This window comes from Rhopilema esculentum, chromosome 13 (assembly GCF_057945365.1).
Source record: "Rhopilema esculentum isolate cy_ngs chromosome 13, ASM5794536v1, whole genome shotgun sequence".
NCBI classification, from domain to species: Eukaryota; Metazoa; Cnidaria; class Scyphozoa; order Rhizostomeae; family Rhizostomatidae; genus Rhopilema; species Rhopilema esculentum.
The window spans coordinates 11381145-11401148 of record NC_142827.1 but is presented as its reverse complement, the minus strand read 5'-3'; the positions used below and the strand labels follow the sequence as shown (position 1 = coordinate 11401148).

The following is a 20004-nucleotide window of genomic DNA, read 5'->3' as shown; positions in this document are numbered from 1 at the left end:
AGACAAGAATTTTCTTAAAACCCCCTGTGAATGATAATAAAATTAGCCTCGGTAAAGACAAGAATTCTTTCGAAGCCCCCAATGAGTATGCAGATTAGCCTCGGAAAAGACAAGAGGTGTATCAAACTCGATTTGAAAAAAATTGGCTCCGCACAGGTCACGTGATAAAAAAATTACTCGCACTCCTGTGACTATCGCTAGTCAGGGGGTCGCCTGAAATAGAGAAGGGGTAGAGGCTCCCCCCTTCCTAGCGATAGTCACAGGAGTGCGAGTAATTTTTTTATCACGTGACCTGTGCGGAGCCAATTTTTTTCAAATCGAGTTTGATACACCTCTTGTCTTTTCCGAGGCTAATCTGCATACTCATTGGGGGCTTCGAAAGAATTCTTGTCTTTACCGAGGCTAATTTTATTATCATTCACAGGGGGTTTTAAGAAAATTCTTGTCTTTTCCGAGGCTAATCTATGTACTCTACCGTAGGGTCACTGGCAAGCCCGCGTAGCGGGCTTCGTAGGGGAGCTAGTCTTCCGTTAATTGAAAGTTGCTTCAAAACATTTGCAGCCCAGGTCTATTCGTGTTCCTCGTTTAGATATTTTGATGGGTTACCCCCTAAGTCTCGTGTTTTAATTTTCCATAAAATTTCATGGTAAGACTTCCCAACTTTACTTATCTGTTTACTCCTCTGACAAATAAAATTAAAATTGAATCTATCCTGAAAATGAGAATAAAAAAACAATGCCTCCTACATTCTTCCAATTTAATAAGGAATGCAAGCAAAAAGTGTAATATCATACAGCAAGCAGGCAAGCACATTCTAAACATGACAAAATAAAAACATAATTAATCCAATCCATAGTCACGCCTACTGTGAGTAGCATATACTATTGGCAAGAGCAGGAAAGAATTGCTCGAGGACAAAGTATTATTTACTCACAGCAACAACCCTATTGAGATAAGAGCTTCTTTCGTGTAGGAAGATAATGCTTTATTACCCTGATTGTATTTCAGTAAATCCTTTTAGAAAAGTAAACCCAAACTTAATTACTTGCTGGCTCCAGATACCGATACTTGCGAAATTCCTAATAGAATCAACCCAATGAGTAGTTCCTCGATTATTACGATTACCAATTAGCAATATCATAGCTTTCTTCACCATCTGAACCCCTTTGAAATCAAGGTTAATAGCACTCTTGACTTTCAGAGGCTAATCTTACTATCCCATTTTGGGGCCATAGGGTGCCCGCAGAGCGGGATTTACTGGGAGCTACTCTTCCGTTTATTAAAATGTGCATATCAATTTGATACATAAACGGTTGCAATATCAAGGCAATACAGAAAGTTGCTTCAATACATTTTGTAAGCCACGATCTAATTGGGGTCCTCGTTTAAATACTTTCACGGGTTACCCTCTTTATTTCTACTGCTTATTCTAATTGCAATGTTTTAAAGTTTCCATCTTCTTTTATCTCTCGGTGTATCGTGGTGGTCGTTTAAATATCTTGCAGGCTTATCTAAAAGCTTTGTTAAATATTCTGAATTCTACTTTAAACTTGACAGCTACATACTTCTGCCAGCCCCCATCATTTTCATGAGTTAATCCTATAATTTCTCCTATTTAGTCAGAATCAAATTTTTGAGTTTTCCAATCATACATTCTTAGCCCTCGTCGACTTATAGGGCGCTTGAAAATATTTTCTAAGGCCATTCTTAAAGCTGTAATGTTCATTTTGAATCCAACATGAATATCTTTATCAGACCATTTCGTTCAATTCTTGTTCACTTGTGATGCTGTTTTAAGGTATAATTTGGGGCCACCTTTAAACTTCCTCTGTTTATTTTGAATCAAACATTAAAGTTTTCCAACAATAAATTCCTGTTAGCCGTTATTGGTCCATGGTGCTCGTTTAGATATATATCATCTAAAAATTTCTTAAGAATTAATGACTCCTCTTCTGAACTCCAAAGAGTTATAGAGTTATTACGCAGTTCTGTACATTTGAGGTCCACATGTCACATCTTCGTCACAATTAGCTTTTGAAACACTGCAGGAACAAAGCAGTTAAGAGATAGAAAGATAAAAAACAGCCAAGTTTCGTGCATCAGAAAGGAATCTTACTCTAACAACAAATAAACAAAATACAATTTACGGACAACAGCTAATCTATATTATATAACTTTAGTCCTTTTCTCCACAGTCAAGTTTTTTCTTGTTTCATCGTTTGATTTAACGCCAGCATAAATGCCATAAATTTCGTTTCGAAGGTTCGAGAAACACGTCTGCGTCGTAATTATTGCTTGAAACGCTCTTTGATCTAGATGAAGAACAAAAAGATTAATGAAGATGTTATTCCATGGTTAATGAAAGCACGTTTCAAAGAAATCGATATACAGCCAATCCATATTCTTTTAAGCACAAAACTACGCAAGAGGTAAAAAATTCAGAGAAACACGTTCGTGGCGGGTCTAGCGACTCCTTTCAGCAACCGATTTTTAGTGTAATTTCACCCAAATAAGCGTAAAGTCATTTAAAATGGTTTTTATAATGATTAATTTACAATTCCGAAAATGATGCAGGCACAATCTACCGTAACAATCCAGCTTCCTTTCAGTACAAAACCACGAAAAGAGGTGGAAATTCGCCGTTCGCGGCGGGGGTCTAGCAGTAAGCGACCGGTTTTTAGTGTAATTTCATCAAATTAAGCATAAAATCATTTGAAATTGTTCTTGTTAAGCGAGCAATACAGCAAATCCATTTTCCTTGAAGGACAAAACTGCGAAGAGGTAAAACATTAAGAGAAACACGTTCGTGGCGGGTCTAGCGACCCCTTTTGGCAACCGGTTTTTAGTGTAATTTCACCCAAATAAGCAAAAAGTCATTTGAAATGGTTTCTAGAATGATTTATTGATAATTCCGAAAAAATGCTCTCAAAAAGCTAGAAATAATTTTCACTCGAGGGGCAGGCAAATCCAACCTCAGTCTCAGCGGGAAAATCGCACAAAAAGTGAAATTTTAATCGAAAAATACTCACTTGTTGAACCAAAAAGTCAGCGAATCCGATCGTTTATCTACAAAAAAGGAAGGCGGTTAGGAAAAGTTGCTGCAAAGGATTCTCGATAGGCATAAAAAGTTGGGGGCTGGCGGGATTACATAATTCGCATTACAACGGGTTTTCTATGAAAATCAAATCTTCTTGCATCAAGAATAAACAGCAGGAAAAATCTACCACAATTCTTCATACTTTTAAAGCCGATCCAGTTTCCTTTTAACACAAAACCACGAGAAGAGGTAAACATTTTTCGTTCGCGGCGGGGTTCTAGCAGCCGGTTTTTAGTGCAATTTTATCCAAATGAGCAGAAAATCATGTCAAATATTTTAAATTTCGAAAACACGTAAGAACAACAACGCTTACTTGTATTCGCATGCCATCGATTCTGATGCCAGTGAAGAAGGGGATCAGCCAGCAGTCATCGCAGAACCAAAAAACGGGCAGCAGCGGGTGTACCGTACGTAGCTACTAAAACGAAAAAAAAGGAAGATCGTCAAAACCACGAATTACATGGCTCTTGCAAACGAAATAATAACAAACGGGGTATCGATCGATAAAAAGGAAAGGAAAATAGCTAGCGAGACTCACCTGTAGCTGTAGCACTGTAGCACTGTAGCACTGTAGCGCTGTAGCACCGTAGTACTGTAGCACCGTAGTACTGTAGCACTGTAGCACAGAACACGACCGTCGACAACCGCTTCGAGTTCGAAAAGGAATGCCAATTAGCAGTGCACGAAGATTTATCCTCCAAATCACCGAAATTATCGGCAAACAGTAGCTTCTTTGTGGAAAGCAAAAACGGATTTGAAAAGCCTCCGTTCAAATTGAAGGGTTGCTGGAGGAAGAAGTTTTGAAATCTTTTGTAGTAGAGAGCAAGAGAAAAGAGAGAAAGGACCTTTAGAAAGGCGGGACAAAGACCTCGGAGAGCACTAATCGAGATCGAGAGGATTTCGAACGAACCCGGGAGAAAACGTACAAATATCTATAAAAAAGGGAGGAAAAACGAAAAAAGAAACCCCACGAGCACAAGTTTGAGGATCAAGGACGACGTGGAAAAAAGAATTAGGAAAATCAGCCGAGCGGTTTTGGCTGGTAATCTTCTCCAAGATCGGGCGGTGTCGTTTGAACCGCTATACGATTTTGACCCAGGGATCTGCTGGAGCATTGTGTTGGGCCTTTGTTGTTGAGGAGAATAGAGTTCATTTGCATATTGGCATATTAGTATTAGTTAGACTAGCTCCCCTACGAAGCCCGCTACGCGGGCTTGCCAGTGACCCTACGGTCGAGTACATAGATTAGCCTCGGAAAAGACAAGAATTTTCTTAAAACCCCCTGTGAATGATAGTAAAATTAGCCTCGGCAAAGACAAGAATTCTTTCGAAACCCCCAATGAGTATGCAGATTAGCCTCGGAAAAGACAAGAGGTGTATCAACCTCGATTTGAAAAAAATTGGCTCCGCATAGGTCACGTGATAAAAAAATTACTCGCACTCCTGTGACTATCGCTAGTCAGGGGGTCGCCTGAAATAGAGAAGGGGTAGAGGCTCCCCCCTTCCTAGCGATAGTCACAGGAGTGCGAGTAATTTTTTTATCACGTGACCTATGCGGAGCCAATTTTTTTCAAATCGAGGTTGATACACCTCTTGTCTTTTCCGAGGCTAATCTGCATACTCATTGGGGGTTTCGAAAGAATTCTTGTCTTTGCCGAGGCTAATTTTACTATCATTCACAGGGGGTTTTAAGAAAATTCTTGTCTTTTCCGAGGCTAATCTATGTACTCGACCGTAGGGTCACTGGCAAGCCCGCGTAGCGGGCTTCGTAGGGGAGCTAGTCTTCCGTTAATTGAAAGTTGCTTCAAAACATTTGCAGCCCAGGTCTATTCGTGTTCCTCGTTTAGATATTTTAATGGGTTACCCCCTAAGTCTCCTGTTTTAATTTTCCATAAAATTTGATTCATTTATTCCTGGGTGACTCGTGGGGCTTGTTTTATTTTCTTCAGTGTACTTGAAAGTTGTTGCTATTATCTATTATAATTGTGTCATACAATGGTTGTAACTTTTTATCATTGAGTATTGATATATTTAAATGAAGATGGTGAAATAGAAAGTAAATCAAGAGCTCAGAGAAAGAAGTAATGCCTTGTTTGGTTGAGATTGTTAAGAATGTGTATTCACAATCCAGAAATGTTGTTTATTGTAAACCACAATAGTTTGAAATTTCAGAAACCTTATTTATAAAACTTCCCTTCTCTGAGCTTAAGATGTTGCCGGGTGCATTAGTAAGGAAGCCCAAACACCACGGCAAGGAGCACCCATTGTTTGGGGTTTCCTTTTTGTGCAGAAGTGCAGTTGACAGCTTGTTAGTTTTGGATGAAATCTTTGTTTACAAAACACAAGTGTAGAGAAATTTTTGGACATCCAAATTTTATCTTTTGGAAAAGTACCTTTGGGATAAGCTGCTGCAGTTTCTACTGAGAAGGAAACACATGTTCCCATAGGCAACATCGAGGAACATGCAAAAGCGTAACTCGCTGGAGCAAAGAATCAACATATGCTGGATTAGAGAAAGCTGAAAGGAAAGGAAAAGGAATAGGGGATTGCAAGTAAAGAAGGGATGAAACTTTACCTGCTACATCACCACAACTGGCTGAGCTCATTGATCAGAGTTGTCTATGCTATAGTGACAGGGAAGGATCTGTGAAATCAACTGCTTTGTGTGTTGATGTAATTGAGAATCCATATGTCACCTTGGGCACGTGGCTCAAATGATGAGTACTGTGTCAGTATGGTGAAATGTAACAGGATAAGTCCCAGAAGAACAGGTAGTGATATGAAAATAGCAAAGTGATGATAATAAAGACTGACATGTGTTGTGGTAACAGGGAAGTGCCCTTTGCAACAATATTGTGCCATAATAGGTTATTTCTACTGCAAGACTTCAGGGTAAACAATGTTGGTTGTTTTGTTTCCCTGTGGTAACATTACTTTGATACCTGCAAATGTTTTTGCACGTGACATGGCAACATATAGCTGACCGTGACCAAAAACAGGCTCAGGGAGGTAAATACCTACATACCTTAAGGACTGTCCTTGAGCTTTGTTGATTGTGAGACAGTATGCTAGTCTCACTGGGAATTGCACTCTTGCAATGTTGACTGGCAGAGCTGTATCTTGGGAGGACATGGTGATTCTGGGTATCAAAACATACTGTCCCCTGTACTCATTTGCAATGATTTCTGCACAGATTACATGACGTTGCAGATCTCGTACTATCAGACGGGTGCCGTTGCATAGCCCCCTTTTAGGGTTGATGTTTCGAAGCAGGATGATTGTTGCACCAACCTGTGAATGAAAATTTATAGATATAAAGAAAAAACATTCTTAAAAATGTAAATAATAATTGAAAGACAGTGCAGCATCTTTGTGTTGTTGTTCAAGTACATAAGAAGAGATGATTATCAAATGTGTTATTGATGTTAAGAATGATATCATATGAAAAATGTAAGTCAACAAATAAAAATTACCTTTAGTTGTAATTTGTGGAGTGGCATTCCACCAGGTGTTTGCGCATTAAGGAACTCAACTGGGTATGCTTCTGCTTCAAGTGGATCATCAGTGACGACTCTGTCTGTACTGAGGTATGTGCGTACAGGTGTTTGCATCCTGTTAAGTACCAGTTCATTAATCTGGTGTGAGAACTGGTTTTTTGGTGTCAAGCAGCAACGCTCTGACATTGTTTCAGGATCAAGCATCAGGTTAGGCTGTCCTGGCTGTGCAAGTGGATAGAGGAAATTCACCATTTCGTTGAGTGAAGGCACCAAGATGTTCTGTGGCAAGGTGACTTGATCACGATCGTCATGAGGTTCCACACCATTGCCAATCCTCAAGAGCCAATCTGCAAACTCTCTGTACATGTCATCACGAATGGCTCTCATGTTGATTACAAGTTGAAACTTGTGGAAATGGTGCCAAAGATGTGAATTCTTCAAGCTCTCCTGGACAATTCTTTCTCTACCTGCTCTAAGAACAACTGGGAGAACTTGTCTAAAATCACCTCCAAGAAACATGTACTTACCTCCAAATGGTCTGTCAATTTGTGTAATGTCTCTAAGGAGAATATCAACTGCTTTCAAAGCATTTGCTGGGATCATTGAAGCTTCATCCCAGATAAACAGAGTGGTTTCTAAGAGCTTCTGAGCCCTGGTACTTTGGCGTTTAATGTTACAAGTAGAATCAGGTAATAATGGGATAGGGATTTGGAAAGTGGAGTGTGCTGTAGCTCCATTAATAAGCAATGTGCTAGCTATCCCTGAATATGCAACACATTTGACTTTTATACCTAACCCTTGAAGGTTATGTACTAATGTGTTATAAAGAAATGTCTTACCTGTTCCTGCTGGTCCATCTACAAAGTAGCAATTCTGTTGTGATGCAGTTTGTACTGCCTCCATGACTGTGTTGTGAATATGAAGCTGGTCGTTGTTGAGAAGTTCAAGCATTTGTGCTCCTCGTTCCCTTTCATGGACTATGTTGATATCTTCAGCTTCATCTTGTGGGTGAACATAGTTTTCTGGAAGCTGTGGAAGTTCTGAGAATTCAATGTTTCTGATTGATTTTCCATGAACTCTCAAATTGCGATCGATGTCCCAGAGGCAAAGATACATATGTCGGTCTTCAAAGGCTACATTTGGGTCTTCAAGGTGATCATGCCGGACAAAATCTTCAGACATTGCCTGTTTGAACTCATCAAAAAGAGCTCTGAGCTCAGCTGGCATCTGAAACAACATCAGTGTGGCAAATAGCTGTCTCATCTGTGAAGGCATATTCATGACTGTAGCCTCTCGGAGACAACGCCTATGTTCAGCATCATCTTGGAAGAGTCCCATTGCACTTGCTGCACCCTTGAATGTGTCATGCAGCTCTCCCTCAATGGTTCTTATGTCCTCAAAGGATGTAGCCCCTCTGCGATGAAGCAACAGCAATCGAAGTGAATACTTTTCTGGATCTGTAGGCTGAACTTGGTACAGTCTCCCAATGGTGGGCCCTGCTGCACGCTGTCTTCGTCTCCATGCTTTTGTTCTTTTATCAAATGTATAATGCACTGGAATTTCAGTATAAAGATACTGATGAGCATCTGCATCCACTTGATTAAGTTGAAACCATGCAGTTAATGTTGTGTTTGGGTTTACATTCAAAACTCTTTCCTCGTTTCCTTCTTGGAAATAGATGTTCTGTTGTAGAGGAAGATGCACTGCAAGGCGTATGATGATGTGACTTTTGTCATGCATTTTGTACTGCATGATCCTGAACATTGCCTGATGTGGGCCAACATATCTTGCATTAAGATACTGGAGAATCTCATCATGGTGTAAAGTGTTTTCTTTTATTTCAACATGCGCACAGTCATTGCCTTTGTGAATGTATTTGAAGATGTACTTGACGCTTTTCACAGTGCTGCAAACTTCTACATTCATGTGGCAGTTGAATTTCATGAGAAGGTGAGGATTGTAAGGAACCACCCAAGAGTCGTTAACCAAGTGATGGCGTAGCTGTGCATGGTGTTGTCCTCGTCGTCGATACTCTGGATATCCATTCACCTCAAAGAGAGTTACCTGTGCTAGTGGCTTTGGAAAGTTCTTCTTACACTCACCATTTTGCATGCAAACACAGTGTGGATTGAGGTCACCACATGGTCCATGGATCATGTGTTTCTTGACCATTTCATGCAAGTTTGGAAATTGTTGTGGATCTGGAATCTCTGCAGACACTAACCTGTCAGCATCTTCTGCCACACGTGGTTTATCAGCATCTGAGAAAAACAGAACCATGTGTGCATGCGGCAAACCTCTTTTCTGGAATTCAATTGTGTAAACATAGGCAACCACATGTCCTAAGACATTTCTTTCAAGAAGGTCACACAAAAGTTCCTTGAGTTTTAGGTGGAAGACACGACTGATAACATCTGGCCTGTCATTAGATGTCTGGTGTGGAAGAAGATTTTCTCTCACCTCAGGCCAGTTTGGATTTGCAGTCATGGTTAAGAAGATGTCAGGTTTACCAAATTTTGTGACAATGGTCATTGCATCTTGATAGTTTTGCTGCATGTTTCTTGGACTTCCTTGAAAGGTTGAGGGCAGAATGACAATGCGGCCAACATTTGCATCTTCAGCTTCTGCTCGTCTGTGTATGTGGTCTACAAGACCTTGATATGATTCTACCCTCAGTTGTGCTTGATGGGTTCTGATGTATGTCAGTTCATTTCCTTCAATTTTGGTGTATGCATCAACCAAATATTGTTGGAAAAGCAACTTTGCACGGTGAATGGTTGAAAAACCATCACGAAAAGCAACCCTGTAAGCATAAAACTCATTTAAAGAGATACGCTCCCTTTGATTAGGACGACGCCCTGCTGGTAGCTGCTGATTGCGTCGAAGTTCAATATTCCACCCAAATTCTCCATTGAAAAACAACAGTGGATATGTCATTGGGTCTGCATTTGGAGATGTTGCCTTTATTTTTGTTGTATTGTTGTTGGCAGTATGGTATATAACTATGTCTCTGTTAGCAGGATCAGGGGGTGCCCCCTCATCTCCAACATAAACTGCAGCTATTTCTGTGGCTGTAGGATTATCATAACGTCGATCTTGAAATGGTCGCTGTGCTATGATCATTCTCACTGGTGGTAATGGCTGATTATTTGCCACCGCATTGTTGCGTTCTCTTTCAAGAACTTGTCCCATGTTTTGGAACTGTCTGGCAAATGGATTAACAGCCACAAGTTCATCCTGTAGCAGCCGCAAGATGTCAGGTTGCAGGTTTGCATTTCTTGGATCGTGAATCCTTTCCTGCAATGCTTGATTTGTGTCCAGTATATATAACTGCGAATATTGTGGGCGTTGACCTTCAGGTGCATCTGCTGCACTTGTCAAGTGGTATGTTTGCCCATGAATAGTGACAACACGGGGTCCTCTACCAGGAAGTTCATTTACAGTGGCATTCCAGGAAGCCATTGCCAAAGCAGCATTGTAATGACGAATGTTTTCCAAAAAATGGCGTGATTGTGGTGTTTCTGCACTGAATAAGTCAATAATATTTGCTGAAGGTAGTGTAATTGGTGGTAGAGTGACTTTGCCTTGAAAGCAACACTTGGTGAATACATTATGTGCATTCTGCTCACCAATGAAAAATTTGGCATGACAATGTTCACATGAATTTTCCATCATGCCAACGTAATGTGGTTGTGGTAGGTTGAAAAACAGCTGTGGATGCTGATCAGCATTCAGTTGCTCAGCAGGTTGGTTAGGTTGAAACGGTTGTGGGGGCTGTTGGTCAAGATTATTTTCATGATTGCCCTGTTGATCTGGCAGCTCATTTTGTGCAATTTGAAGTTCCAATGCAGCTAATTCATTTACTGCATCAGCAACTTGTTGCTCCTCTGCATTTGGTGGTCTGTTGTTGTTACGACGGTTCTGATTATATTGTCTTTGCCTTTCTCTTGCTCTTCGCCGATCAAAGTTTTGCCGCCGGCGACGTGGCATACTTTAAAGCTGGGGATTACAAAATTACCCAATTCAACCAAAAGGGGAAAGAGTGTAAAAGGTGATGGCTGACATTGAGTATAAGAAAACATGTAATTTAATTTTAATATAAGAAACAATTATTGGAGTATGAGAATCCTGAAAAAATTTGAAACTGAAGATGAAGGGGTAAGGTTCCATTTATGACCTCAAAGAAAGAAAACAATCAATTGGAAAGCAATGTTGCACAGACTTGCCTAAAATTAATAAAAAACTTTAAGAGTATTGTTTGTGAATTTTCATATTGCGATTAATGAATATATATTGTAGGTTACTAAGCTGAGACTATTCACCCAGGGCCCTGTTTGTCTAATAATTAAGTTAGTGGCCTCCCCTAAAAGTTAGCAAATGACCTTTTTGCAGATGGTCAATGACTGTGAGGTAGGCCAATGTAACAAAAAAAAGTTTAAGTGCCACACATAGATTCACTTCCCCGTAATTGAAAATTTCAAGACATGAAAAGCCGGAAAACAGGAAAAATGCATATAGGATTGAAAGCTATATTTAAATTTTTTTCCGCAAGAATTTTCGTAAGTTTATTGTACCTTAGAAGCAACGTAAATAATGTAAAATTTGTGATTTAACGAAAAGAGACAAAAATAAGGTAGAAAATCACATACTTCCCTGCTTTAAAGTAGGGTCAATAATAGAAAATTGAATATTTGGACTTATTCCTTATATTCCTAAATGGAAGAAAGCGTCTCCGGTAACTTGTTGTTTCGTTTCAACTGTAAGCGCCGAACGCAGACAATTTGTTCTAAACCGCCATTATGGATACCTTTTCCGCCGCCTCCCTAAATGTGTACTCAGAAGTTCTTCATACATGATAAAAACGAACGTGTGTTGTCAGATCGAATTTGTGAAAAAAATCCAAAAATTTCATCTTTTTTTAAAGGTGCAAAGAAAAGGCAGCAATTTTCAACATGTCGTCTAAGTTTTAGCCTCTTAATCAATAAATTACACATCCCACATCCGTAACCCAGAAATATTTATTGTTCTTGGGTGCTCATGCACCAAAAAATTATAAAAAGGCTTTGTTTCCAATGAAGAATTTATTTTGTTTGTATCGTTCCAAAACAATGGTACTACCATATACAGTAGTTCTGTTGTGTTCTTCCTATGCACTGCACATATTACAGTAATTACTATCAGGCAAGGAGGACATTTGGCATGGTAAAATAAGCCTCGTTCCTGCTTTCCTGTCCTATCCTTTTTGGCAAATAGATCGTTGTTTGAATAGATATCGTTAACTGATACAGGTTGTCGGAAATTGTTGACAAGTCTTCTCACTTTGCCCTTATTTGCTTAAAGGTTTACGATAACGAATGTACAAATAAAGGGTTTTCGAAAATAAATTGAAATATGATGAAACCTGTACTGGATTTAGAATTGTTCCTGTCAAAACTGTGTGAAAAATTGTATGGATTTTGTAGGAATTTTGTATGGATTGATTCGGTTTAAATAAGTGGTATTGATCTCCGACAGGTATCTAGATGTTGAGAACAGAGACAGAAAAAGATGAAACAAAATAGAGGTGTATATTTCTACATAATCTAAACGTAAAAAGCGGATCTACAACTAATTAATGTCTTTAACTTCCAATAAAAAGTCTGAATCGTCCATGTCTTTTGAAATATTTTGTTCGTAAAACAAATCATCGAAGTTTTTTCTAATGACCTCAAGGCGGCTGCAAGCACTTTGCAATTTGGCTCTGCATATTCTTATAGCCCTTTGTTGGTCGTCCCCCTTTTCGATATCAGAAAGAGACGTTTTGCATACATCAAGCAAAGATGCCAGCTCCTTCAATTTAGTTTCAATATTACATTGAGCCATTTCGTATGCTATATGAAGGGAGAAATTTTGGGTAAAAGAAAGGTCAAACTGTATGAAACCAAGAGAAATATAGTGCATAGTGATTACTTCGATGGCATTGGATGGTATATATTGCAGTTAATATTTTTCACAGATTTTATAACCAGTTTTGGAAAAAGGGATTTTTTTAATACAACATGATGGGTGGAGAGAACCGATGAAACAGGTAAATATTTGCCCCTGAAATGCGTTATAAATGTTATAGGCTACTGTGATACAGTTAAATTTGTTGAATTGGTTCGTTTCATAAACTTCTACGAATACAACGAATGCAACGATTAAAGATAGAATCAATGAGTAGAAGTCGTGGTCGTTTAAAATTATCACTCAATAGCACAAGGTCAAAACTGGAATTAAAGAATTAACTACAGATAGCATTTTTAATGGAAACACGTTGTATCTACAATTATATAGAAGATTTCCAATGGCATAAGCTGGAGTTTCTCTAGGGGGTGCGAAACTGAATGGTTTTATGTCAAAGGTCATTTGCACTGTATTAAGATGAAAGTAAGGCATTCTTATAATTGCTTTTCCTGAACTTCACTGTTGAGTCAATGATTCTTAGTAGGGGAGGGGTGGTTTCGAACCTACGCAGCCTTTCGTTACGCCATTGATAAATACATAGAGGAAACGCAAGAAAATTATGAAGTTTATATGAAATTGCATCAAAATAGAAATTAAAACTTTAAAACGATCATACGCAATATCAACGGTAAAATCTTGATGAAAGGGATGTTTTAATTTTGCATAACATTTGTAAAACATTGGACATAGCAACATTCGCTGCCTCAGGTTACTATATATGACATAGATTTGATGACTTTGGATACGAAATTTGAATATAAGATGGAGTTGCAAATCATTGAATTAAAGGTACTTACAACTTTGAATGCGTTGAAGTCGAAGTGCAACTGGAGATATGCAGAAGTGTGTAATTTGGGGTTGTCATTCAACAGCCAAGTTTTATGAGGCGAAATGGTCATGTGATCATTGAAAGACGCTTGCCCATATTTAGACTATGTGATTATGGAAGGACACTTGCCCTTATTTGGATGTCAATTACATATAGGGAAAATTATTGGGAAACGACGATTAATTGACAAAATTAACTAATCAGCCAATCTACTAATTAAAATTATACGTTTAATTTAAAAAGCGTTAAGATTAAGAAACTAAACACGAAGATTGAAATTAAAAGGTAGTTATGAAAATGAAAAATTGAAAGTTACTGTTTCTCTAACTTTACCGCCCCTTTTGTTCCTTGGTTTCCTGTAGAGATGCAGGAATACCTCATCCCCTGCCCTGCGAAAAAAAAATTTGTTTAAGGAAACCTGTCTTGAAATATCAATGATGTAACTTTTAATTGAACATTTGTTAAAAATAGAGAAAATAAAGTCAAAGAAACAGCTAAAGAATAAATGTAATAAGACGAAAAGATCCGAGGGAAGGTACCTTAATTCTCTTACGGGACGCCGATGACGATCAAGGAACCCGAATTTTGTTTTTTTGCTCAGGGCAAATGCCCTGGCAGCTTCAATTTTCAGGCGTCGTATGCTGCCATCATTGTAGGGTAGATTCTGTTGAAAAAATTATTAAAAAAAAATGTGAACATGGAAAGGGTTTCAAGAATTCAATTTTGGTAACGTTTAGAGAATCCTTTTGCCTAGTGTCATAGATAGAAGTAGCAATGAGTCGTATAAGAAAAAAAAATAGAGGTGTTGTTCTTTGCAAAGCGAATAGGTTCGAATTCATGAAGATAGTATTCGAGATAGGAAGAGTACTTACTTTCACCTCTCCTCTGAAATGCACGACGACTGTTTTTTCTTCGTTGCTCATTTTTATTTTGTTTTTAGTTCGTTGGTTTAAGGAAGGGAAGAGTATTTCTTAAATAGAGGTAGAGGACAATAGGCACCCATATACAAAGAAGGGTTGAAAAGAATATAAAAAAAATTTCGTGTAGGAGTGATTTTTGTTTGTTTTCAGCTCATGGGAAAATACTTATGGTAGTCATATGATTGTAGTAAAGTTGTGAGCATTTCCTTTTAAAAAGCAATGGAGATGCCAAAACCATCTATTCTTCAAATTAGATTGATCAGCCTTTGTATTTTTAGTAAATACTTGTAATTGTTGGATATTGTGCCTTTCATGTTAAGATTGCCCCACATTATTAACCTGTTTACTCTCCTGACTTGACAAATCAAATCAAAATTGGTTTTTCTAAAAATCAAAAAAGTTCCTATGAATAATGCCCTCCTACACGCTTACAATTTCATAAGGGATCTGCACCAAATGTAATATCATACAGCAAGCACGCAAGCGTACTTTCAATGTGGCGTCAGCCAAACATGATTAATCCAATTAATAGTCACGCCTTCTGTGAGTAGCATTTACTATTGACAGAGGAAAAAGTATTTACTTGCAGCAAGAATCCTATTAAGATATGAGCTATTTTCGTGTGGGACGGGAATGTTCTATTACCTTGATTGTAATTCAGTAAATCCTTCTAGAAAATTAAACCCTGGCCTAATTACTTGTTGACTCTTGATACTTGAGAAATTCATTATCATTATTATTACCATTAGCAATATCATAGCTCTCATCGCAATCATGCAAGATAAAGCATGTCTGTGCTTCATGAAAAAAAGTAAAGTTAATCTATATAAAGAACGTGTCATTCACACACAGTTACACTGACTATAATATGCATTAACAAAATGGCTAATATAGGTTTTGTTGCCACTGCTTGTTTTTAATCAAACTCAGATTTAAAACGTTTTGGCTGTACAAAGTCGGCAATACAAACAGCATATCTGAAACCGTCATCTTGAACAAGTAGAGAAAACGAAAATGACATGTTTTATGAATTAGCTTTAGATGTTACATCCTTGCATCAAATTTTATTTAATCAAAGAGCGAAATTCGCGGGCACTTTAAATTTATTTCATTAATGATTTGAAAGCAAGACACTTTCGAAAGGGGGTTTTCCTTAAATATCAAATTCACGAAATATGTTTCTCTTTCCTGATAGCACTTGCCGTGAGAGAGGGCTGTTCAAAATTTCAAAAAACAAAGTTAAAAGTTTACCCCCAGTTAATGGAGTCAGGTATAATTCATATTGTGTATTACTACTACCTTCGGTTACAATGTTTGGAAGCCGAAAGAAACTCAGGATCCATGATAAGAATAAAAACAACATGGCGGGCTGTACCCCCCTTTCTTGACATGAAAGACAGTTTAAAATTGCCGGCATTTAACACATCAAGCAAATATAAATTATGGTGCGCATCGCTACCCTTCTTCAAATGTGTTTGCAAGAAAAAACCCGAGATGGAGTCGCCACAAGAAGACGGTTTCAAAATCCCAGCATTTAGTTCACCGTGCCAAGATTCAAACTTTTTGGCACGTCAGCCTGCCAAGTTATATTTTTTTTAAATTTATTGTTGCTAGCTTCAACAAAGGTGCTTCCAAGTCCAGAGAAACTCAAGATGGGACTTCTTAGTAAAAAAGCAAGGTGGATTTTCTCCTCATTGTCTCTGGAAGACAGTGTACCTAGTAATTAATTTGATATCTCGCAATATCAACTGATTAACTGTCTTTAATTTTTCTTTAGGCTGGTAATTTGCAGATTTAGTCCCCTTTATCGAGATGCATTCTTTGTACAAGATTGATGCATAATTTTTTTTGTCTGATTTTTCACAAACTTCAACATGCTTTTACAACAACTCTTAGAAAAACATTATCAGATCTTACTTTTGTCCCATGTTTATATCTTGTCAAATAAACCCAGGAATGTGAAACTACTTTATAACAAACAAAAAGCACACTAAAGGAAATCTATAGCCAACATGCTTTTTTGTAAATTCATTTAGTTTAACTTCGAGGACAGTGTATATCCTGTAAAAGGCCTTCTTCACAAAAATTTGTCAGTGGAAAAATCGCAAACACTTAAGGCGGCGAGGGAGAGTGGCAGCAAGAGGAAAAACAGGGGGCTTACTTATTAAGAAAAAAATTGTGAGTTCTTTAACCATACACTTTTAGCCCTCGTTGACTTATGGGAATCTTCTTTATATTTTCTAGGGCCTTACTTAGAGCTCTCGTGTTTAATCTAACAATAAATTTCTGTTAGCCGTCGTTGGTCCATGATGCTCGTTGTGAAAAAATCAAAAAAATGAACTATTCGTGATGATGAGTCTTTAAAACAATGCAGCAACAAAGAACGCAAGAAATTGAGCGATAGAAAACAGCCAAAATTTAGAGCATCAAAAAGAAATCTTACTCCAACAACAAATTAACAAAATACAATTTACAGACAACAGCTATCTATTTAACTTTAGTCCTTTTCTCCACAGTCAAGTTTTTTCTTGTTTCATCGTTTGATTTAACGCCAGCATAAATGCCATCAATTTCGTTTCGAAGGTCCGAGAATCACGTCTGCGACATAACTATTGCTTGAAACGATCTTTGATCTAGATGAAGAACAAACAAAATAATGAAAATGTTATTCCATGGTTAATGAAAGCACGTTTTAAAGAAATCAATATACAGCCAATCCATATTCTTTTAAGCAGAAAACTACGCGAGGTAAAAAATTCAGAGAAACACGTTCGTGGCGGGTCTAGCGACTCCTTTTAGCAACCGGTTTTTAGTGTAATTTCACCCAAATAAGCATAAAGTCATTTAAAATTCTTTCTAGAATAATTCATTTACAATTCCGAAAATGATGCAGGCACAATCTACCGTAACAATCCAGCTTTCTTTTAGTACAAAACCACGAAAAGATGTGGAAATTCGCCGTTCGCGGCGGGGGTCTAGCAGTAAGCGACCGGTTTTTACTGTAATTTCATCAAATTAAGCATAAAATCATTTGAATTTGTTCTTGTTAAGCGAGCAATACAGCAAATCCATTTTCCTTGAAGGACAAAACTGCGAAGAGGTAAAACACGTTCGTGGCGGGTCTAGCGACCCCTTTTGGCAACCGGTTTTTAGTGTAATTTCACCCAAATAAGCAAAAAGTCATTTGAAATGGTTTCTAGAATGATTTATTGATAATTCCGAAAAAATGCTCTCAAAAAGCTAGAAATAATTTTCACTCGAGGGGCAGGCAAATCCAACCTCAGTCTCAGCGGGAAAATCGCACAAAAAGTGAAATTTTAATCGAAAAATACTCACTTGTTGTACCAAAAAGTCAGCGAATCCGATCGTTTATCTACAAAAAAGGAAGGAGGTTAGGAAAAGTTGCTGCAAAGGATTCTCGATAGGCATAAAAAGTTAGGGGCTGGCGGGATTACATAATTCGCATTACAATGGGTTTTCCTATGAAAATCAAATTTTCTTGCATCAAGAATAAACAGCAGGAATAATCTACCACGATTCTTCATACTTTGATTGCAATAAAGCCAATCCAGTTTCCTTTTAGCACAAAACCACGAGAAGAGGTAAACATTTTTCGTTCGCGGCGGGGTTCTAGCAGCCGGTTTTTAGTGCAATTTCATCCAAATGAGCAGAAAATCATGTCAAATAATTTAAATTTCGAAAACAGGTAAGAACAACAACGCTTACTTGTATTCGCATGCCATCGATTCTGATGCCAGTGAAGAAGGGGAACAGCCAGCAGCCATCGCAAAACCAAAAAACGGGCAGCAGCGTGCGTACCGTACGTAGCTGCTAAAACGAAGAAAAGGAAGATCGTCAAAAGCACGAATTACATGGCTCTTGCAAACGAAATAATAACAAACGGGGTTTCAATCGATCGATAAAAAGGAAAGGAAAATAGCTAGCGAGACTCACCTGTAGCACTGTAGCACTGTAGCACCGTAGTACTGTAGCACTGTAGCACTGTAGAACACGACCGTCGACAACCGCTTCGAGTTCGAAAAGGAATGCCAACCAGCAGTGCACGTAGATTTATCCAAATCATCCAAATCACCTAAATTATCGGCAAACAGTAGCTTCTTTGTGTTAAAAACGAAACGGATTTGAAAAGCCTCCGTTCAAATTGAAGGGTTGCTGGAGGAAGAAGTTTTGAAATCTTTTGTAGTAGAGAGCAAGAGATATGAGAGAGAAAGGACCTTTAGAAAGGCGGGACAAAGACCTCGGAGAGCACTAATCGAGATCTAGAGGATTTCGAACGAACCCGGGAGAAAACGTACAAATATCTATAAAAAAGGGAGGAAAAACGAAAAAAGAAACCCCACGAGCACAAGTTTGAGGATCCAGGACGACGTGGAAAAAAGAATTTGGAAAATCAGCCGAGCGGTTTTGGCTGGTAATCTTCTCCAAGATCGGGCGGTGTCGTTTGAACCGCTATACGATTTTGACCCAGGGATCTGCTGGAGCATTGTGTTGGGCTTTTGTTGTCGAGGAGAATAGAGTTCATTTGCATATCCGCACATTAGTATTAGTTAGACTAGCTCCCCTACGAAGCCCGCTACGCGGGCTTGCCAGTGACCCTACGGTCGAGTACATAGATTAGCCTCGGAAAAGACAAGAATTTTCTTAAAACCCCCTGTGAATGATAGTAAAATTAGCCTCGGCAAAGACAAGAATTCTTTCGAAACCCCCAATGAGTATGCAGATTAGCCTCGGAAAAGACAAGAGGTGTATCAACCTCGATTTGAAAAAAATTGGCTCCGCACAGGTCACGTGATAAAAAAATTACTCGCACTCCTGTGACTATCGCTAGTCAGGGGGTCGCCTGAAATAGAGAAGGGGTAGAGGCTCCCCCCTTCCTAGCGATAGTCACAGGAGTGCGAGTAATTTTTTTATCACGTGACCTATGCGGAGCCAATTTTTTTCAAATCGAGGTTGATACACCTCTTGTCTTTTCCGAGGCTAATCTGCATACTCATTGGGGGTTTCGAAAGAATTCTTGTCTTTGCCGAGGCTAATTTTACTATCATTCACAGGGGGTTTTAAGAAAATTCTTGTCTTTTCCGAGGCTAATCTATGTACTCGACCGTAGGGTCACTGGCAAGCCCGCGTAGCGGGCTTCGTAGGGGAGCTAGTCTTCCGTTAATTGAAAGTTGCTTCAAAACATTTGCAGCCCAGGTCTATTCGTGTTCCTCGTTTAGATATTTTAATGGGTGACCCCCTAAGTCTCCTGTTTTAATTTTCCATAAAATTTCATGGTAAGACTTCCCAACTTTACTTATCTGTTTACTCCTCTGACAAATATTACTAAAATTGAATCTATCCTGAAAATGAGAATAAAAAAACAATGCCCTCCTACATTCTTCCAATTTTATAAGGAATGCAAGCAAAAAGTGTAATATCATACAGCAAGCAGGCAAGCACATTCTAAACATGACAAAAGACAAACATAATTAATCCAATCCATAGTCACGCCTACTGTGAGTAGCATATACTATTGGCAAGAGCAGGAAATAATTGCTCGAGGACAAAGTATTATTTACTTGCAGCAACAACCCAATTGAGATAAGAGCTTCTTTCGTGTAGGAAGATAATGCTTTATTACCCTGATTGTAATTCAGTAAATCCTTTTAGAAAAGT

General features: G+C 38.5%; 2 protein-coding genes and 1 long non-coding RNA gene across 10 annotated transcripts; all 3 read right to left on the bottom strand.

The window, feature by feature from the left end:
- Window positions 1–142: 142 nt before the first annotated feature.
- Window positions 143–19037, bottom strand: LOC135688254 (uncharacterized). Of its 7 annotated transcripts, none has more exons than XM_089112266.1 (4): window positions 18283–19037; window positions 18055–18156; window positions 17665–17701; window positions 143–2312 (listed from the first exon to the last, which is right to left on the bottom strand). In XM_089112266.1, the coding sequence occupies exons 1-4, from the start codon at window positions 18410–18412 to the stop codon at window positions 2225–2227; spliced, it is 357 nt and encodes a 118-aa protein (XP_088968392.1). In that variant the 5' UTR covers window positions 18413–19037; the 3' UTR covers window positions 143–2224. The 7 variants fall into 7 exon arrangements, 3 of the variants coding, with proteins under 3 accessions (XP_088968392.1, XP_088968391.1, XP_088968393.1); XM_089112265.1 differs by having other exon boundaries at window positions 147–2312; window positions 18055–18159; window positions 18283–19030; XR_016144545.1 differs by lacking the exons at window positions 17665–17701; window positions 18055–18156 and adding exons at window positions 3030–3066; window positions 3411–3512 and having other exon boundaries at window positions 158–2312; window positions 18283–19011.
- Window positions 5390–11563, bottom strand: LOC135693698 (uncharacterized). Of its 2 annotated transcripts, none has more exons than XM_089112258.1 (3): window positions 11244–11563; window positions 6571–10593; window positions 5390–6388 (listed from the first exon to the last, which is right to left on the bottom strand). In XM_089112258.1, the coding sequence occupies exons 2-3, from the start codon at window positions 10582–10584 to the stop codon at window positions 5972–5974; spliced, it is 4431 nt and encodes a 1476-aa protein (XP_088968384.1). In that variant the 5' UTR covers window positions 10585–10593; window positions 11244–11563; the 3' UTR covers window positions 5390–5971. The 2 variants fall into 2 exon arrangements, with proteins under 2 accessions (XP_088968384.1, XP_088968385.1); XM_089112259.1 differs by having other exon boundaries at window positions 11402–11561.
- On the bottom strand, window positions 11761–15760 carry LOC135688678 (uncharacterized). The gene is made up of 3 exons (XR_016144546.1): window positions 14281–15760; window positions 13948–14072; window positions 11761–13797 (listed from the first exon to the last, which is right to left on the bottom strand). It is a non-coding gene; the product is annotated as an uncharacterized LOC135688678 (long non-coding RNA).
- Window positions 19038–20004: the final 967 nt, after the last annotated feature.

Bases quoted from the DNA above. Each gene is read 5' to 3' on its own strand.
- LOC135688254 (XM_089112265.1), bottom strand. From the start codon at position 18,412: ATGATTTGGATAAATCTACGTGCACTGCTGGTTGGCATTCCTTTTCGA. The intron at 18,160-18,282 runs GTGAGTCTCGCT...TCTTCGTTTTAG, and splicing joins ACAGTGCTACAGTGCTACAG to CAGCTACGTACGGTACGCAC. The intron at 17,702-18,054 runs GTAAGCGTTGTT...CCTTTTTTGTAG, and splicing joins TCGATGGCATGCGAATACAA to ATAAACGATCGGATTCGCTG.
- LOC135693698 (XM_089112258.1), bottom strand. From the start codon at position 10,584: ATGCCACGTCGCCGGCGGCAAAACTTTGATCGGCGAAGAGCAAGAGAA. The intron at 6,389-6,570 runs GTAATTTTTATT...TTTCATTCACAG, and splicing joins TCCACAAATTACAACTAAAG to GTTGGTGCAACAATCATCCT.